The 12683-nt window shown below is 45.4% G+C and overlaps 1 protein-coding gene across 4 annotated transcripts in view; it reads left to right on the top strand.

Moving 5' to 3' along the window:
• The window catches only part of Nudt13 (nudix hydrolase 13), a 36068-nt gene extending 28131 nt beyond the window's left edge, over positions 1 to 7937 (top strand). For 2 of the 4 annotated variants that reach the window (XM_057786853.1, XM_057786854.1), the window contains exons 6-9: positions 1487 to 1612; positions 2301 to 2412; positions 3031 to 3185; positions 7070 to 7937. In XM_057786853.1, coding sequence (XP_057642836.1) covers positions 1487 to 1612; positions 2301 to 2412; positions 3031 to 3185; positions 7070 to 7270 — 594 coding nt within the window. In that variant the 3' untranslated portion in view covers positions 7271 to 7937. Of the gene's footprint in view, positions 1 to 1486; positions 1613 to 2257; positions 2413 to 3030; positions 3186 to 7069 lie in introns of those variants that run through there. The other 2 variants (XM_057786856.1, XM_057786855.1) reach the window with 2 other exon arrangements.
• The last annotated feature ends 4746 nt before the right edge of the window (positions 7938 to 12683 follow it).

Raw genomic sequence — 12683 nt, 5'->3', positions numbered from 1 at the left:
GGGTCTTACCTATCCCAGGTTGGTCTTGAACTCACTACGTAGCTGAAGATGACCTTGAATTTGTGATCCTTCTGCCTTTGTTCCTGAATTACCAGTATTTCAGTCATGCTTTCAGATGCCTGATGTATGTAGTATTAGGATTATTAATGATTTTCCTGCTGCTGCGATAGCCCATCGTAGCGGGGAAGTCACAGCAGGTTGAGGTCGGTGGTCACATTATGTCTACAGTCAGGTGGCAAAGAGTGATGGAGGATCAGTTTAGTGTCTCCTTTTTATTCCGCCCAGGACCGCAGCCCATGAAATGGTGCTGGACACAATTAGGGTGGGTCTTCTCACCTCAGTGAACCTAACTAGATAATCTTTATCAGACGTGCCCAGAGTTTGTTTCCATGGGGATTCTAAATCCTGTCAAGTTGATAACATTTATCACCATACCAGCCTTTAATTTTAAAGATGGGATCTCAGGTAGCCCAGGCTGGCCTTCAACTTCCTGTATAGCTGAGGATGGCCTTGATCTCCTGGTCCTCTGGTCTCCATTTCCCAGTGCTGGGATTACAGGCACCAACACACCTGTCTGCTGTGGTGTTTTATTGTGTGTTCTGAGTTAAAGATAAACCCCTAAGCCTTTTTTAGGTGGGAAAAGAAAAATCACAAGTTGAGTTGGGGAAACCGTGGATGCAAGCACCTGCTACACAGTCCTGACCTGAGTTCCATCCGGGGAACTTGTAAAGCCAGATGCCGTGGTCTGCTGCTAGGAGCCCAGCACTTCTTGGCGGGATCTCAAGCAGAGGCATTAGCCTGGGGTACACTGCTCAGCAAAGCCAGGGAGGCCCTCTTCAAGGTGGAAGGCAAGAACTGGTTCTCCTGACCTACATGCACACACACACAGTTTTTAAAAAACACAACTTCATTGAGGAGGAATGAGTAGGAAAGAAATGTTTTAGCTATAATAGAAATTGAAATGTTTTCTTAAGCTGGGTTACATTTTATGGGTGTGTATTATATTGCTGTATATTTTTATGTTTTAAGAAATTCATAGTATATTTCAAAATACCTTTTAAGCTAGGAATATAGCTCAATGGAAGATTACTTCCTCCTGTATGCAAAGCTATAGAGTTCCAGCACTCCAAAAAACAAAAAATAAAATAAAAAGTACATAAAATATGCTTTCTCTTAGACTTTTGATGCTAGGAAAATATATTTAGGTCATTTCTTAGGGCCAGTGAGATAGCTCAGCAGGTAAAAGTCCTTGCCCTACAGGTCTGGTGACCTGAGGTGACCCTCGTAGAGGTGGGAGGAGAGAACCAACTCCAGCAAGTTCTCCTCTGACCCCTCCATGCACCACGGCACATGTACCACCTCCCCCACACACACTATTAATAATACAATTAAACAACTTTATGAAATAAGTGAGCTAGAAAAAGATTCCCCCATGAATTGGTCTAGACATCCTTCTCTAAAGCCAGACCTTCCTTTGTGTCTCTAGGCTCGCGCTCTTCTCCGCTGGCACGATGGTCATCAGTTCTGCAGCAAGAGTGGGCAGCCCACTAAGAAGAATGTGGCTGGCAGCAAGCGAGTGTGTCCTTCCAATAACATCATCTATTATCCACAGGTGGGGCACAGTACCTGGGAGAAGGCAGCCTGGACTACCTGAGATACTTTCACAAAAACCAAAGCAAGTGGCTGGAGAGTTGGCTCAGCAGTTAAGAGCACGGGCTGCTCTCTTCCAAAGGAGCTGGGTTTGGTTCCCAGCACCCACATGGCAGATCACAACAGTCTGTAACTCCAGTTCTGGGGGATCCAATACCCTGTTCTGGCCTCCTTGGGCACCAGGCACGCATGTGGGGCACATGCCTACCGACAGACAAAACATTCATACAGATAAAAGAAAAGTAAACAGCCAGACATTGGGGGCGGCACTTGGAAGGCAGAGGTGGGCAGATCTCTGTGAACTTGAGGCCAGCCTGGTCTCCACAGTGAGTTCCAGGACAGCCAGGGCTATGTAGAGAGACCCTGTCTCCAAACAAACAAGCAAAACAAAAAAATAAATTTATCTCAAAAATATTTCTCTTTGTTTTTTGAAAAAGGGTCTCTCTGTGTAGACCTGGCTGTCCTAGAATTTGCCATGTAAGGTGAGAAAAGAGGAAAAGGAAAACTGAGAGCAGTAGTCCGAGAAAGCTGCTGCCACTCTGCCGTGGGGAAGGAAGCCTGCGTGCTCAAAAGGCTTCCGTGATTGCCTGTTCCTTTTGTCTTCTAGGCCCCAAAATGGCAGCACCTCAGTTTCCGTTCTCCTTTCCTAGATGGCCCCTGTGGTGATCACCCTGGTGACAGATGGAGCCCGGTGCCTACTTGCCCGCCAGAGCTCCTTTCCCAAGGGACTGTATTCTGCCCTGGCAGGCTTCTGTGATATAGGTGAGGGGTTCAAGGGAGGAGCTGCAGGTGACACGTCCTGTTGCCACCATGCTCAAGTCACAAACATGCATCCTCATGTCAAGAAAACTTTCCTGGAATTATGTATGATTTTCCTACATAGCAGGAGGCAAAGTTTCACACATGCAGCATAGCGGGAAGAATGACCCAGTGGGTGCCCCTCCACCCACCGCCTCAGTTTTATAAGCTTTATTACACTCTTCCCGCATATTCGTTTGTCTGCCCGGCCATCAACCCGTCTTACTTCCTGATGAACCAATTACAGACGTTAGTGAGTCTTTCAGCACACACAGCACTGCTCACTGGACTCCCATGCCTACTGACACTGCTTTTCCGTATGCGGTTATCTCTTTACTGGGTCAAGTCTAAGACAGTGAAAATGGCACTGCCATGCGGCTGAGGGCAGCAGTAACCTCCCCCATGGCTACACTCACCGGCATCAAAACCGGCCCACTAGACTTGAGCATTTGCTGATTCCTCGTGCTGGGGACTGAGACTCGGAACCTCACAGGAGCAGCGCGTTCCGACTCCTTTCACACAGTAGAGGGCGTACAATTGTCCTGCTCCCTGGCTGTCTGGAATTAACCTGAGTGCTTTCAGGTGAAAGTGTGGAAGAGGCCATCCGGCGGGAAGTTGCAGAAGAGGTGGGCCTGGAGGTGGAAAACCTACAGTACTGCACGTCCCAGCACTGGCCCTTTCCCAATAGCTCGCTCATGATTGCCTGTCATGCAACCGTGAAACCAGGGCAGACGGAGGTAAAATTCTGAACTTTCCCTTATGCTGTGGTGTCCCCTTCACAGGCCACTGAGTGCTCTCTGAGCATGTGTGTAACGGTACTGTCGGGGTTATATGGCACTATATAAGATAATCGGTGTCGTGAAGGATTATGCACCTGAGGCTGGAACAAATGATCACCATTCCCCCTTGCTATGTCTCAGCTATGACACAACTTGCCTTTGAGATGCTTTATAGAAGCATCATTAACCCCCAGTCTGCTGGTGGACTGGGGGTGGGGCTCAAATGGCAGAGTGCGAGCCTAGCATACACCAAGTTAGGGGTTCAGTCCTCAAGCACCATGTAAACCCAAACTGGTAGTCCTGCTCATAATCCCAACACTTGCAAGGTGGAGGCGGGAGGGAGAATTCGAGGCCAGCCTAGACTACATGAGGCCCTGTTTGATTTTTAAAGCCATCTGTAGACATCTAATGCATCTGACTTGCTGGGTTTGGAGAGAGCATGTATGGAGAGAGAGATGATTGGCAGGGTCATAGACTTTACCCATCATTTTCTGTTTTTCCTCTGTGCTAAGAGCAAGGAACATAAGCTTTATTTTAATGTATGCAGCAGAATATTGCTAACTGTGAGTGTTGTACAGACCTCCACAACTTAGTGTGTGTAAGTGAAACTTTATGTCCTTTGACCACTGCTTCCCCATTCCCCCTCCTTCTGGGCCTTGGGAACGAGCACTCTACTCTTTGCCTCTACATGCTTGACTATTTTAGAGTCTCCAAGCACCAAGACCATGTAGAATTTGCATAAGGTTTATTCTACTTAGCATGTCTTTCAGGCCCTTCATCTTATTATAAATTATGATTTCCTTCATTTAAAAAACTCAGTAATGCCAGGCAGGGTGACAAATGCCTGTTACCTCGGTACTTGGGAAGCAGAGGAAGGAAGATCCAGGAGTTCAAGGCCAGCTTTCGTTGACATTGCAAGTTGAAGGCAACCTAGGACTGTATTAGACCATCTCAAAAAAATACCAAGCAAAACCTCAATACTAGTTCATAATGTGTCACACTTTCCTTTTTGACATACATCTAGACTGTTTTTATATCATGGATGTAACAATAAGAATGTAGAGGTGCCTTTGACATCCTGATTTCAGTACACTTGGATTACGTGGTCAGAAGTGGGATTGCTGGAGCAAATAATAGTTCTACTTTTAAAAATTTTATTTTGAGATAGGATTTCACTGTGTATCTCTGGCTGATCTAAAATTTACTATGTAGACCAGACAGGCCTGAAACTCCAAGAGCTCCACACCTATCTCTGCTTCCCCAATGCTGGGTTCAAAGGCCAGAGCAACATTTTTATTTTTTTATAGAACTTCCATATATAGAACTATAATGGTTGCACCAATTTACGTCTCTGCCAGTCGTTTATAGTGGCCTCCATTTCCATATCCTTGCCAACGTTTGTTGTCCATTTGTTCATTTTTGAGGCAGGCTCTAACTATATGTAGCCTAGGTTGGCCTTCAACTTACTGTGTCGCTCTGACTTGCCTCAAATTTAGGGTCTTCCTGTTTCTGCTTCCCAAGTGCTGAAGTTACAGGTATGTCATGATGACAGGCTTCTTGGGGTTTTTTTGATAGTAGCCATCTGACTTAGCTGCCTTTCTATTGCTGTGAAGAGACACCAAGGCAACTTGTAAAATAACGTGTAAACTGGGGTCTTGCTAACAGTTCCAGAGGGTGAGTCGGTGACTATCATGGGAGGAAGGCGTGGTGCTGGAGAAGGAGCTGAGGGATGACATCCGGTCCACAAGCAGGAGGGAGAGAGAATAAGTAGGAATGGCAGGGGCTTTTGAAACCTCAAAGCCCACTCCCCGGTGACATACCTCTCATGAGGCCACACCTCCTGACCCTTCCCAAACAGTCCCACCTTCTGGGGACCAAGCATTCAAACATGTGAGCCTCTGGAGGCCATTCTCGTCCAAACCATCACACCACCTTAGAAGGTGTGCAGCCTTTGCTCTGCATTTCTCTGGTCAGTGACACTCTGTATTCTTCCATATATTTGTTTGCCATATGTATTTCTTCTTCTAAGAACCATCTATTCGGGTGTTGCCTGTTTTCTCCAGTGCTAGGGATTGAACACAGGATCTCAAAGGTGCACGCTACCGCTGAGCTCTTCCCATTCTGTGTGTGGTGCTGAGCTGCAAGGGATCCTTTACATAGTCTGGATAATCTTTATGAGCTGTTTGTTCTACAGACATTCTCTCACATCCCATGGGATGCTTTTTCATTTTGTGTTTCCTTTGCTGTATAGAAACTTTTTTCTTCTGAGACAGAGTTTCTCTGTGTAGCACTGACTGTCCTGGAACTCACTAGGTAGAACAGGCTGGCCTCAAACTCCCAGAGAACCTCCTGCCTCTACCTCCAAGTGCTGGGATTAAAAGAGTGTGTCCCCACTGCCTGACTTTTTATTCTGATCTCATTCTGTCTGCTTTAGCTTTTCCTGTCTTTGCTTTTATTTATTTTTTTTGGGGGGGGGATTTTCGAGACAGGGTTTCTCCGTAGATTTTGGTTCCTGTCCTGGAACTAGCTCTTGTAGACCAGACTGGCCTCGAACTCACAGAGATCCGCCTGCCTCTGCCTCCCGAGGGCTGCTGTCTTTGCTTTTAATGGCACACCTAAAAAAGTCAGTGCCCAGCCCAGTATCACAAAACAGTGATAAAAGTTTCTTCTAGAAGGTTTATGTGAGGTCCTACATGTACAATTAATTCTTGATACACTTTGTGTTGTTGTTTTGGTGGAAAGAGTGCAGTTCCACTTTTTTCATGTGTATCCAGTGTGCCAAACCCATTCATGTTGAGATTTTTCACCTTCAGTTTTGTTTTGTTTTGGTTTGGTTTTTGGTTTTTCGAGGCAGGGTTTCTCTGTAACTTTGGAGTCTTTCCTGGAACTTGCTCTGAAGACCAGGCTGGCCTCAAACTATTAGAGATCCACCTGTCTCTGCCTCCGGAGTGCTGGGATTAAAGGCGTGTGCCACCACCACCTGGCCTCACCTTCAGTTTTTAACAGTACCTTGTATAGACACAGAATACACATGCCTCACTTAACAATTTGGGAGTTGGTCTTACTGCTTAGGGAATTCAGGATGTTGAGGAGTGATGATATAAAACTCTAGGAACTTCTGGTTGAAAGGGACTTTGATGCCTTGCCTAAATCCACCTTGGTTGTTTGTAGCATGTCTGTCAGATGGAAGTGACCGAAGGCCCTGCCTATCAGTTTGCCTGTTCTGTCATCTGATTTTTATGGACTCTAATCTGCTCCACTTCCTGGGACAGTCTGTGTTTACTTTGCTTCTTGCTGTTAGTCATCATTCACCTTTACCCTTTAGAAAAGAGAAACGTTTGTGTGTGTGCATGGTGGAAATCAGAGACAAGCTGTGGGCGTCCGTTCTCCCCCACGTCTCGTGTGAGTCCTGGGGACCAGGCAGAGGTCCACAGGCTTGGCAACAAGTGCCTTTACCTGCTGAGCCAGCTTGCCGACCCTGTGCCTGCTTTTTAATTGAACGAGTTATACAATTGATGCAGACACAATTAATTATAACTTACCATTCAGTATTTTTAGTGTCTATACTTTGGGATTTTATGTGTATGTACACTGGGTACTGAAACCAGGCTTAACAAATGTTCTTAGCCTTGTACAAATAAGATTTTTTTAATTTATATTTTTTAAAAGAACTATTTAAAAATACATTTAATTCTCTCTTGTGTTTCTGGTTTTAACCTAGCCCATCAATGCCAGATGTTATCATTTGAGAAAACATAGTTTTATTTGCATTTTCTCACTTTAGGCCTAGTACTTTTAAATTTTATATCTTCTTATTTCGCCCCCTCCCCCTTGTCTTCCAGATCCAGGTGAACCTGAGAGAACTAGAAGCAGCTGCCTGGTTCAGTCTGGATGAGGTGGCTGCAGCCCTGATGAGAAAGGGCTCCTTTATTCAGCAACAGAGTGATGCCCTCCCGCTGCTGCTGCCCCCCGAGTTAGCTGTTGCCCACCACATGATTAAGAAGTGGGTGGAATCACAGACCTGTTCTTCCCTGGCTGCTTAGCTCAAATCAGGCCACCTAGATCCCTCCCAAGCAGCTGAAGGGCATGCCAGAGATCTACTGCAGAGGAGGTGGCAGAGCCAGCTCCAGGGCCACCTCGTACGGCGAAGGAGCTCTGAGGAGTTCCTGTTAATAAAAGACGTTCCTACTAATGAACAACCAAAGATGTCAGTATAACCTGGATAGAACATCCTGTACCCGCACTTGTCCAGCTGCTTTGAAGGCTGAGGCAAGAGCGTCACTTTTTCCTAACAACCTGGGAAACACATCGAGACTGTCTCTTTGACAAAGCAGAGGTCTAAGGAAAAAGTTGATTGATGAGACGTTAACTATGAAAAGCTGAGGGAAGGTGCTGAGTTGTTTGGTGGAGGTCATTTTCTCCGTGGCTGTAGGAGCAAACACTTTCCAGCATGTGGCTCATTGATGTTGCATTTACAGGAACTGCCAAATGTGCCTGGGGTAATTTATCTTAGTATCTAAACTACTGACAAATCTCAACTCACATTTGAATTGCTTCTGTCCCCATAGAAAAATAACATAAATAATGTTTCTGAATTTGTGTGTAAGTATATTCTTTTTTAAATTTTATTATTATAAGTGTTTGCCTGCATATACATCTTTGCACAACATGCATGCCTAGTTCCTATGGAGGCCAGAAGAGGGTGTCAGATCCCCTGGAACCGGAGTTCCAGACTGTGGCGAGCTGCCATGTGGGTGCTGGGACTCAAACTTGAGTCTTCTGGACGACAGGCTCAGGCTCTGATCCCTCTCCAGCCCCTATAGGTGTGTTCTTTTTTTTTTAAATTAATTTATTTATTTATTAAAGATTTCTGTCTCTTCCCCGCCACCATCTCCCATCTCCCTCCCCCAATCAACTCCCCCTCTCTCATCAGCCCTAAGAGCAGTCAGGGTTCCCTGCCCTGTGGGGAGTTCAAGGACCTCCCATCTCCTTCCAGGTCTATTAAGGTGAACATCCAAACAGCCTAGGCTCCCACAAAGCCAGTATGTGCAGTAGGATTAAAACCCAGTGCCATTGTTCTTGACTTCTCAGCAATCCTCATTGTCCGCTATGTTCAGCAAGTCTGGTTTTATCCCATGCTTTTTCAGACCCAGTCCGGCTGGCCTTGGTGAGTTCCCGAAAGGACATCCCCATTGTCTCAGTATGTGCGTGCACCCCTCATGGCCCTGAGTTCCTTGTTCGTGCTCTCTCTCCTGCTCCTGGTTTGGACCTTGGGGTTGTAGTCCGGTGCTCCAATGTTGGACTCTGTCTCTGTCTCCTTTCATCACCTGATGAAGGTTAATATCCAGGAGGATGTCTATATGTTTTTCTTTGGGTTCACCTTCTTATTTAGCTTCTCTAGGATCACAAATTATAGGCTCAATGTCCTTTATTTATGGCTAGAAACCAAATATGAGTGAGTACATCCCATGTTCTTCTTTTTGGGTCTGGCTTACCTCACTCAGGATAGTGTTTTCTATTTCTGTCCATTTGCATGCAAAATTCAAGAAGTCATTGTTTTTTACTGCTGAGTAGCACTCTAATATGTATATATTCCATACTTTCTTCATCCATTCTTCCATTGAAGGGCATCTCGGTTGTTTCCAGGTTCTGGCTATTACAAACAATGCTGCTATGGACATAGTTGAGCATATACAGGTGTGTGCTTTTGTGGTAGGAAAAGTCGACATTTGTAGCAGTTGTTGCTAGAGGTGGAACCCAGGGCCTCACACATGGAGCCCAAAAGTTATGGTTTTAGCTTTGTTTGTAAGCCCTTGAGGGGTGAAGAAAGTGGAGCAAAGGTCTTCCGCAGCGCGCTCTACAGGCAACCAGAGGCGGTGTAGTTTTTTGAAGTAGCTAAACCCCAGAAAGTCTGGAGATGATTTGAAAAACTGTGTTGTCTTTCCAGCTCTTTCATTTGTTCAGTTTGTGACCCAGGAAAGAGGCTAAACAAAACCAGCACTGGACTCTGCACACGCAGAGAGTGCTGCTTCAGTTCAGGGGATGGCGAGGCCAAGCAAGCACCATGCCTGAAGCTCGAGTCAGGACGACCCCCAACTCCGTCCATGGTGCCAGAGACTGAGCTCAGGACCTCACGCACCTAGGCAAGTCTGTCACTGAGCTGCACCCCAGCGCCTCTGTCCTCTGTATCTTGCTGCTGTAAAAGAGAAGATCTCCTGGAGGAAATATATTTCCTGCTTTTACTCAGACTTTTTTTTTTCTGTTCTGTGGTTCAAATTTTAGAAAAATGAGAATAAGGTGGGGACAGGAAAGCTCTTTGTGTGTGACAGAAAAATGTTTGAGTCTAGATTGCCAGGCGATGACACAACTGGGAAATGTGCAGAAGAAACTATCAGAGGGCCAGCCGGAAAGAGTGACAGCGGCAGGTCCTAGCTTCAGATAACGGCACTCATTGGTGGTGGTTAAAAGATAGAAGCCCCAGCTGCCCTACAATTACCCACACATTAGTGGAACATTTATCTAATTATTCTTTCTTTATTTTTATTTATTTATTTTTTATTATCAATAAAAAGTTGGGAGTCAGATATTGAGATAAGAACCTGAATGATCAGAGAAGCCACCAGTGACCTCCTGTATCTTCCATTTCTCCATCCAAAAGTCCAAGATTCTTTCAACCCACCTTCTTACTTCCTGTTTCCTGTCCTCAGTCCTCCAAAATCTCTATGGTTAATTTGATCAGCTAGTGGCTAACTCCGCCTTCTGACTCAAAGCAAACTTAATGGTCAGAATGCAATCAAGATATCACACAACACGTTAAAGCCCCATAGCACTAGGCAAAAGATTCCAGAAGTGAAAAAGTTGAAGCTCTGAATTTCCTTTTGACCCCAAAAGGTCACTTCTGGGAAAACTCAGGTGCCTCCATCTGGGATTCGTGAAAGATACGACCTGGTCCCGATTTGGCAGCTCGCCTCCACCCAAGGAGGACAGCAGTTGGGAAAGGAACCTGAGATTTCTGCACACCCCTACAGTCAGGAAACAATTCAGGGTCTGTGTGCGTTACTACCTGCTCATGCCGTGAACGAGCTGAGTTTGGAGAAGGGCTCGGGGTTCCGGCTTAATTATGTGCTTTTTGATGAACCTGGGTTTTTTGGAAAAGATGAGGGAAGCTAATAGGAGACACTGCAATATTGAACTTCATTTTCCCAGCACGAGTTGGGTAGAGGGGGCTTATCACTCCAATGTTATCTGGAAGATGGGGCTGGGATACTGAAAATGGCAGGTCTGTGGGCACAGGGTGTGTGTGCATGCACAGGCACACACATGCGTACACACAACAAGGGATTGTAGAAGCGCTAAGGATAGAAGATGGGGCTGGGATATAAATGGCAGGTCTGTGGGCACAGGGTGTATGTGCATGCACAGGCACACACATGCATGTACACACAACAAGCTAGGCTAGAGTGGCATAGCTGAGACCATAGTGCAGATTAGCAAAAACCAAGCAAAACCTTTTACCAAATGTATTGGTCACCAGAGGGATTCTGCATCAAGCCCAGTCACCTTTGGTAATGGGAACAGAGAAACAGCCCGCTCTTGCCTTAGTTTTATCTGTTTACTCTTCCTCAACATTTTGGCATCAATGAAAATATAATTAACATACATGAATGCATTATGGGAAAGCCTTTTTCTCATAATCAAGCTGAGACAGAACCATAATGTGGGGACTAAATTTCAAAAAAACTGTAAGATGTACTTACTCTCTGTTTGTTTTTTTTTAATTTAGTCTTAACATTTAAAGTTATTTAAAATGCTACCAATTAAAAAAAATGCATCTGCTACTTCTGCATATGTGTGTGTTTGCATGCAGGCAGACCTGTGTCATGTGTGGAGGCCGAGGTCAACTTCAAGAGCCATCCACGTGGTTGAGAAAAGGTCTCACTGGCCAGGAGCTTGCTGATTAGACAAGGCTAGCTGGCCAGCGAGCTATGGATATACCCAGGGCTAGGACTATAAACATTTGCCACCAGGCCTGGCTGATGGAGGAATTATTTTTATTTAATAAAGAAACTGCCTTGGCCCATTTATAGGCCAGCCCTTAGGTGGGTGGAGTAAACAGAGAGAATGCTGGGAGAAAGAAGCTGAGTCAGGGAGTCGCCATGATTCTCCCATTCCAGACAGACGCAGGTTAAGATCTTTCCTGGTAAGCCAGCTCGTGGTACTACACAAAATATTAAAAATGGGTTAGATCAATATGTAAGAGCTAGCCTATAAGAGACTGGAACTAATGGGCCAGGCAGTGATTAAAAGAATACAGTTTCCGTGTAATTATTTTGGGGCATAAGCTAGCCATGTGGGCGGCTGGGTGCCGGGGACGCAGCCCCGCCGCTCATATTACAACACCTGGCTTTTGAGGTGGATTCTGGGGAACTGAAAGGTGCAGCAAGCATTTCATCGATACGGCTCTCCACCCAGCCTGATTTTTATTAATATATAAATTTATATTTTATTTTAATTTACTTATATTAATTAATTTATATGTATTTTGGGGTTGTTTTTCGTTTGTTTGGTTGGTTGGTTTTGTTTTATTGAGACAAGGTTTCTCTGTACAGCCCTGGCTGTCCTGGAACTCGCTGTGTCGACCAGGCTGGCCTGAATTCACTGAGATCCACCTGTCTCTGCCTGAGTGCTGGAATTAAAGGCGTGCACCACCACTGCCCAGCTAATTGATTTATTATTTATATTTTATGTGTATGTTTCGTCTTTATGTGTGTATATATGCATACCACATACATGCAGTGCCCACAGAAGCCAGAAGAGGGCATCAAAACATTCTGGAACTGGAGTTATAGGTGGTTGTGAATGCTGAGACTGTGGGTCCTCTGCAGGAAGAGCAAGTGCTCTAAATCACTGAGCCGTTTCTCCAGCCCCCAGCATCAGGCCTTCTCAGGACAATATATAGTAATTGTGTACAGCGAGACTAAAGGAAAGTGGGTGTGACGGCCCACACTTATAATTCTAGCGCTTAGGCTATGGAAACAGAAGGCTCAAAAACAGAAAACAAACAACAAAGAAACAGAAGGCTCAAGGGATTGTCAACAAAATGGACACTAATTCTCAAATGAAAAACCTCCTTTCATGTGTCCAGACAAGTCTCGGGTACATAGACAATGTGGGGCCACCCTGGCTACGTGAGATTGCCTCCGTAAACTCAGAAATGTGACATGGAAACAGAAGGGAACTGATGGGGAGGGGATGAGGGCAATGAGGGACAATCGAGAACCCTCTCTGTGTGAAGCAGAGCCCTGTGAGTGGGAGAGGGGACGAAGGAGGCAGCGCGGGCTAAACAAGCTAGGCACTATACCAGGTACACAATGCCTCGGTGGCACCCAGTCTGTAGGATGCTTTTAATTAGTTAATTAAAAAATAAGTTATCTTGAATTAGGAACATGTGCAAAA

The sequence above is a fragment of the Chionomys nivalis genome, chromosome 12, assembly GCF_950005125.1.
Source record: "Chionomys nivalis chromosome 12, mChiNiv1.1, whole genome shotgun sequence".
NCBI classification, from domain to species: domain Eukaryota; kingdom Metazoa; phylum Chordata; class Mammalia; order Rodentia; family Cricetidae; genus Chionomys; species Chionomys nivalis.
This window is presented reverse-complemented; position numbering and strand designations above follow the sequence as displayed.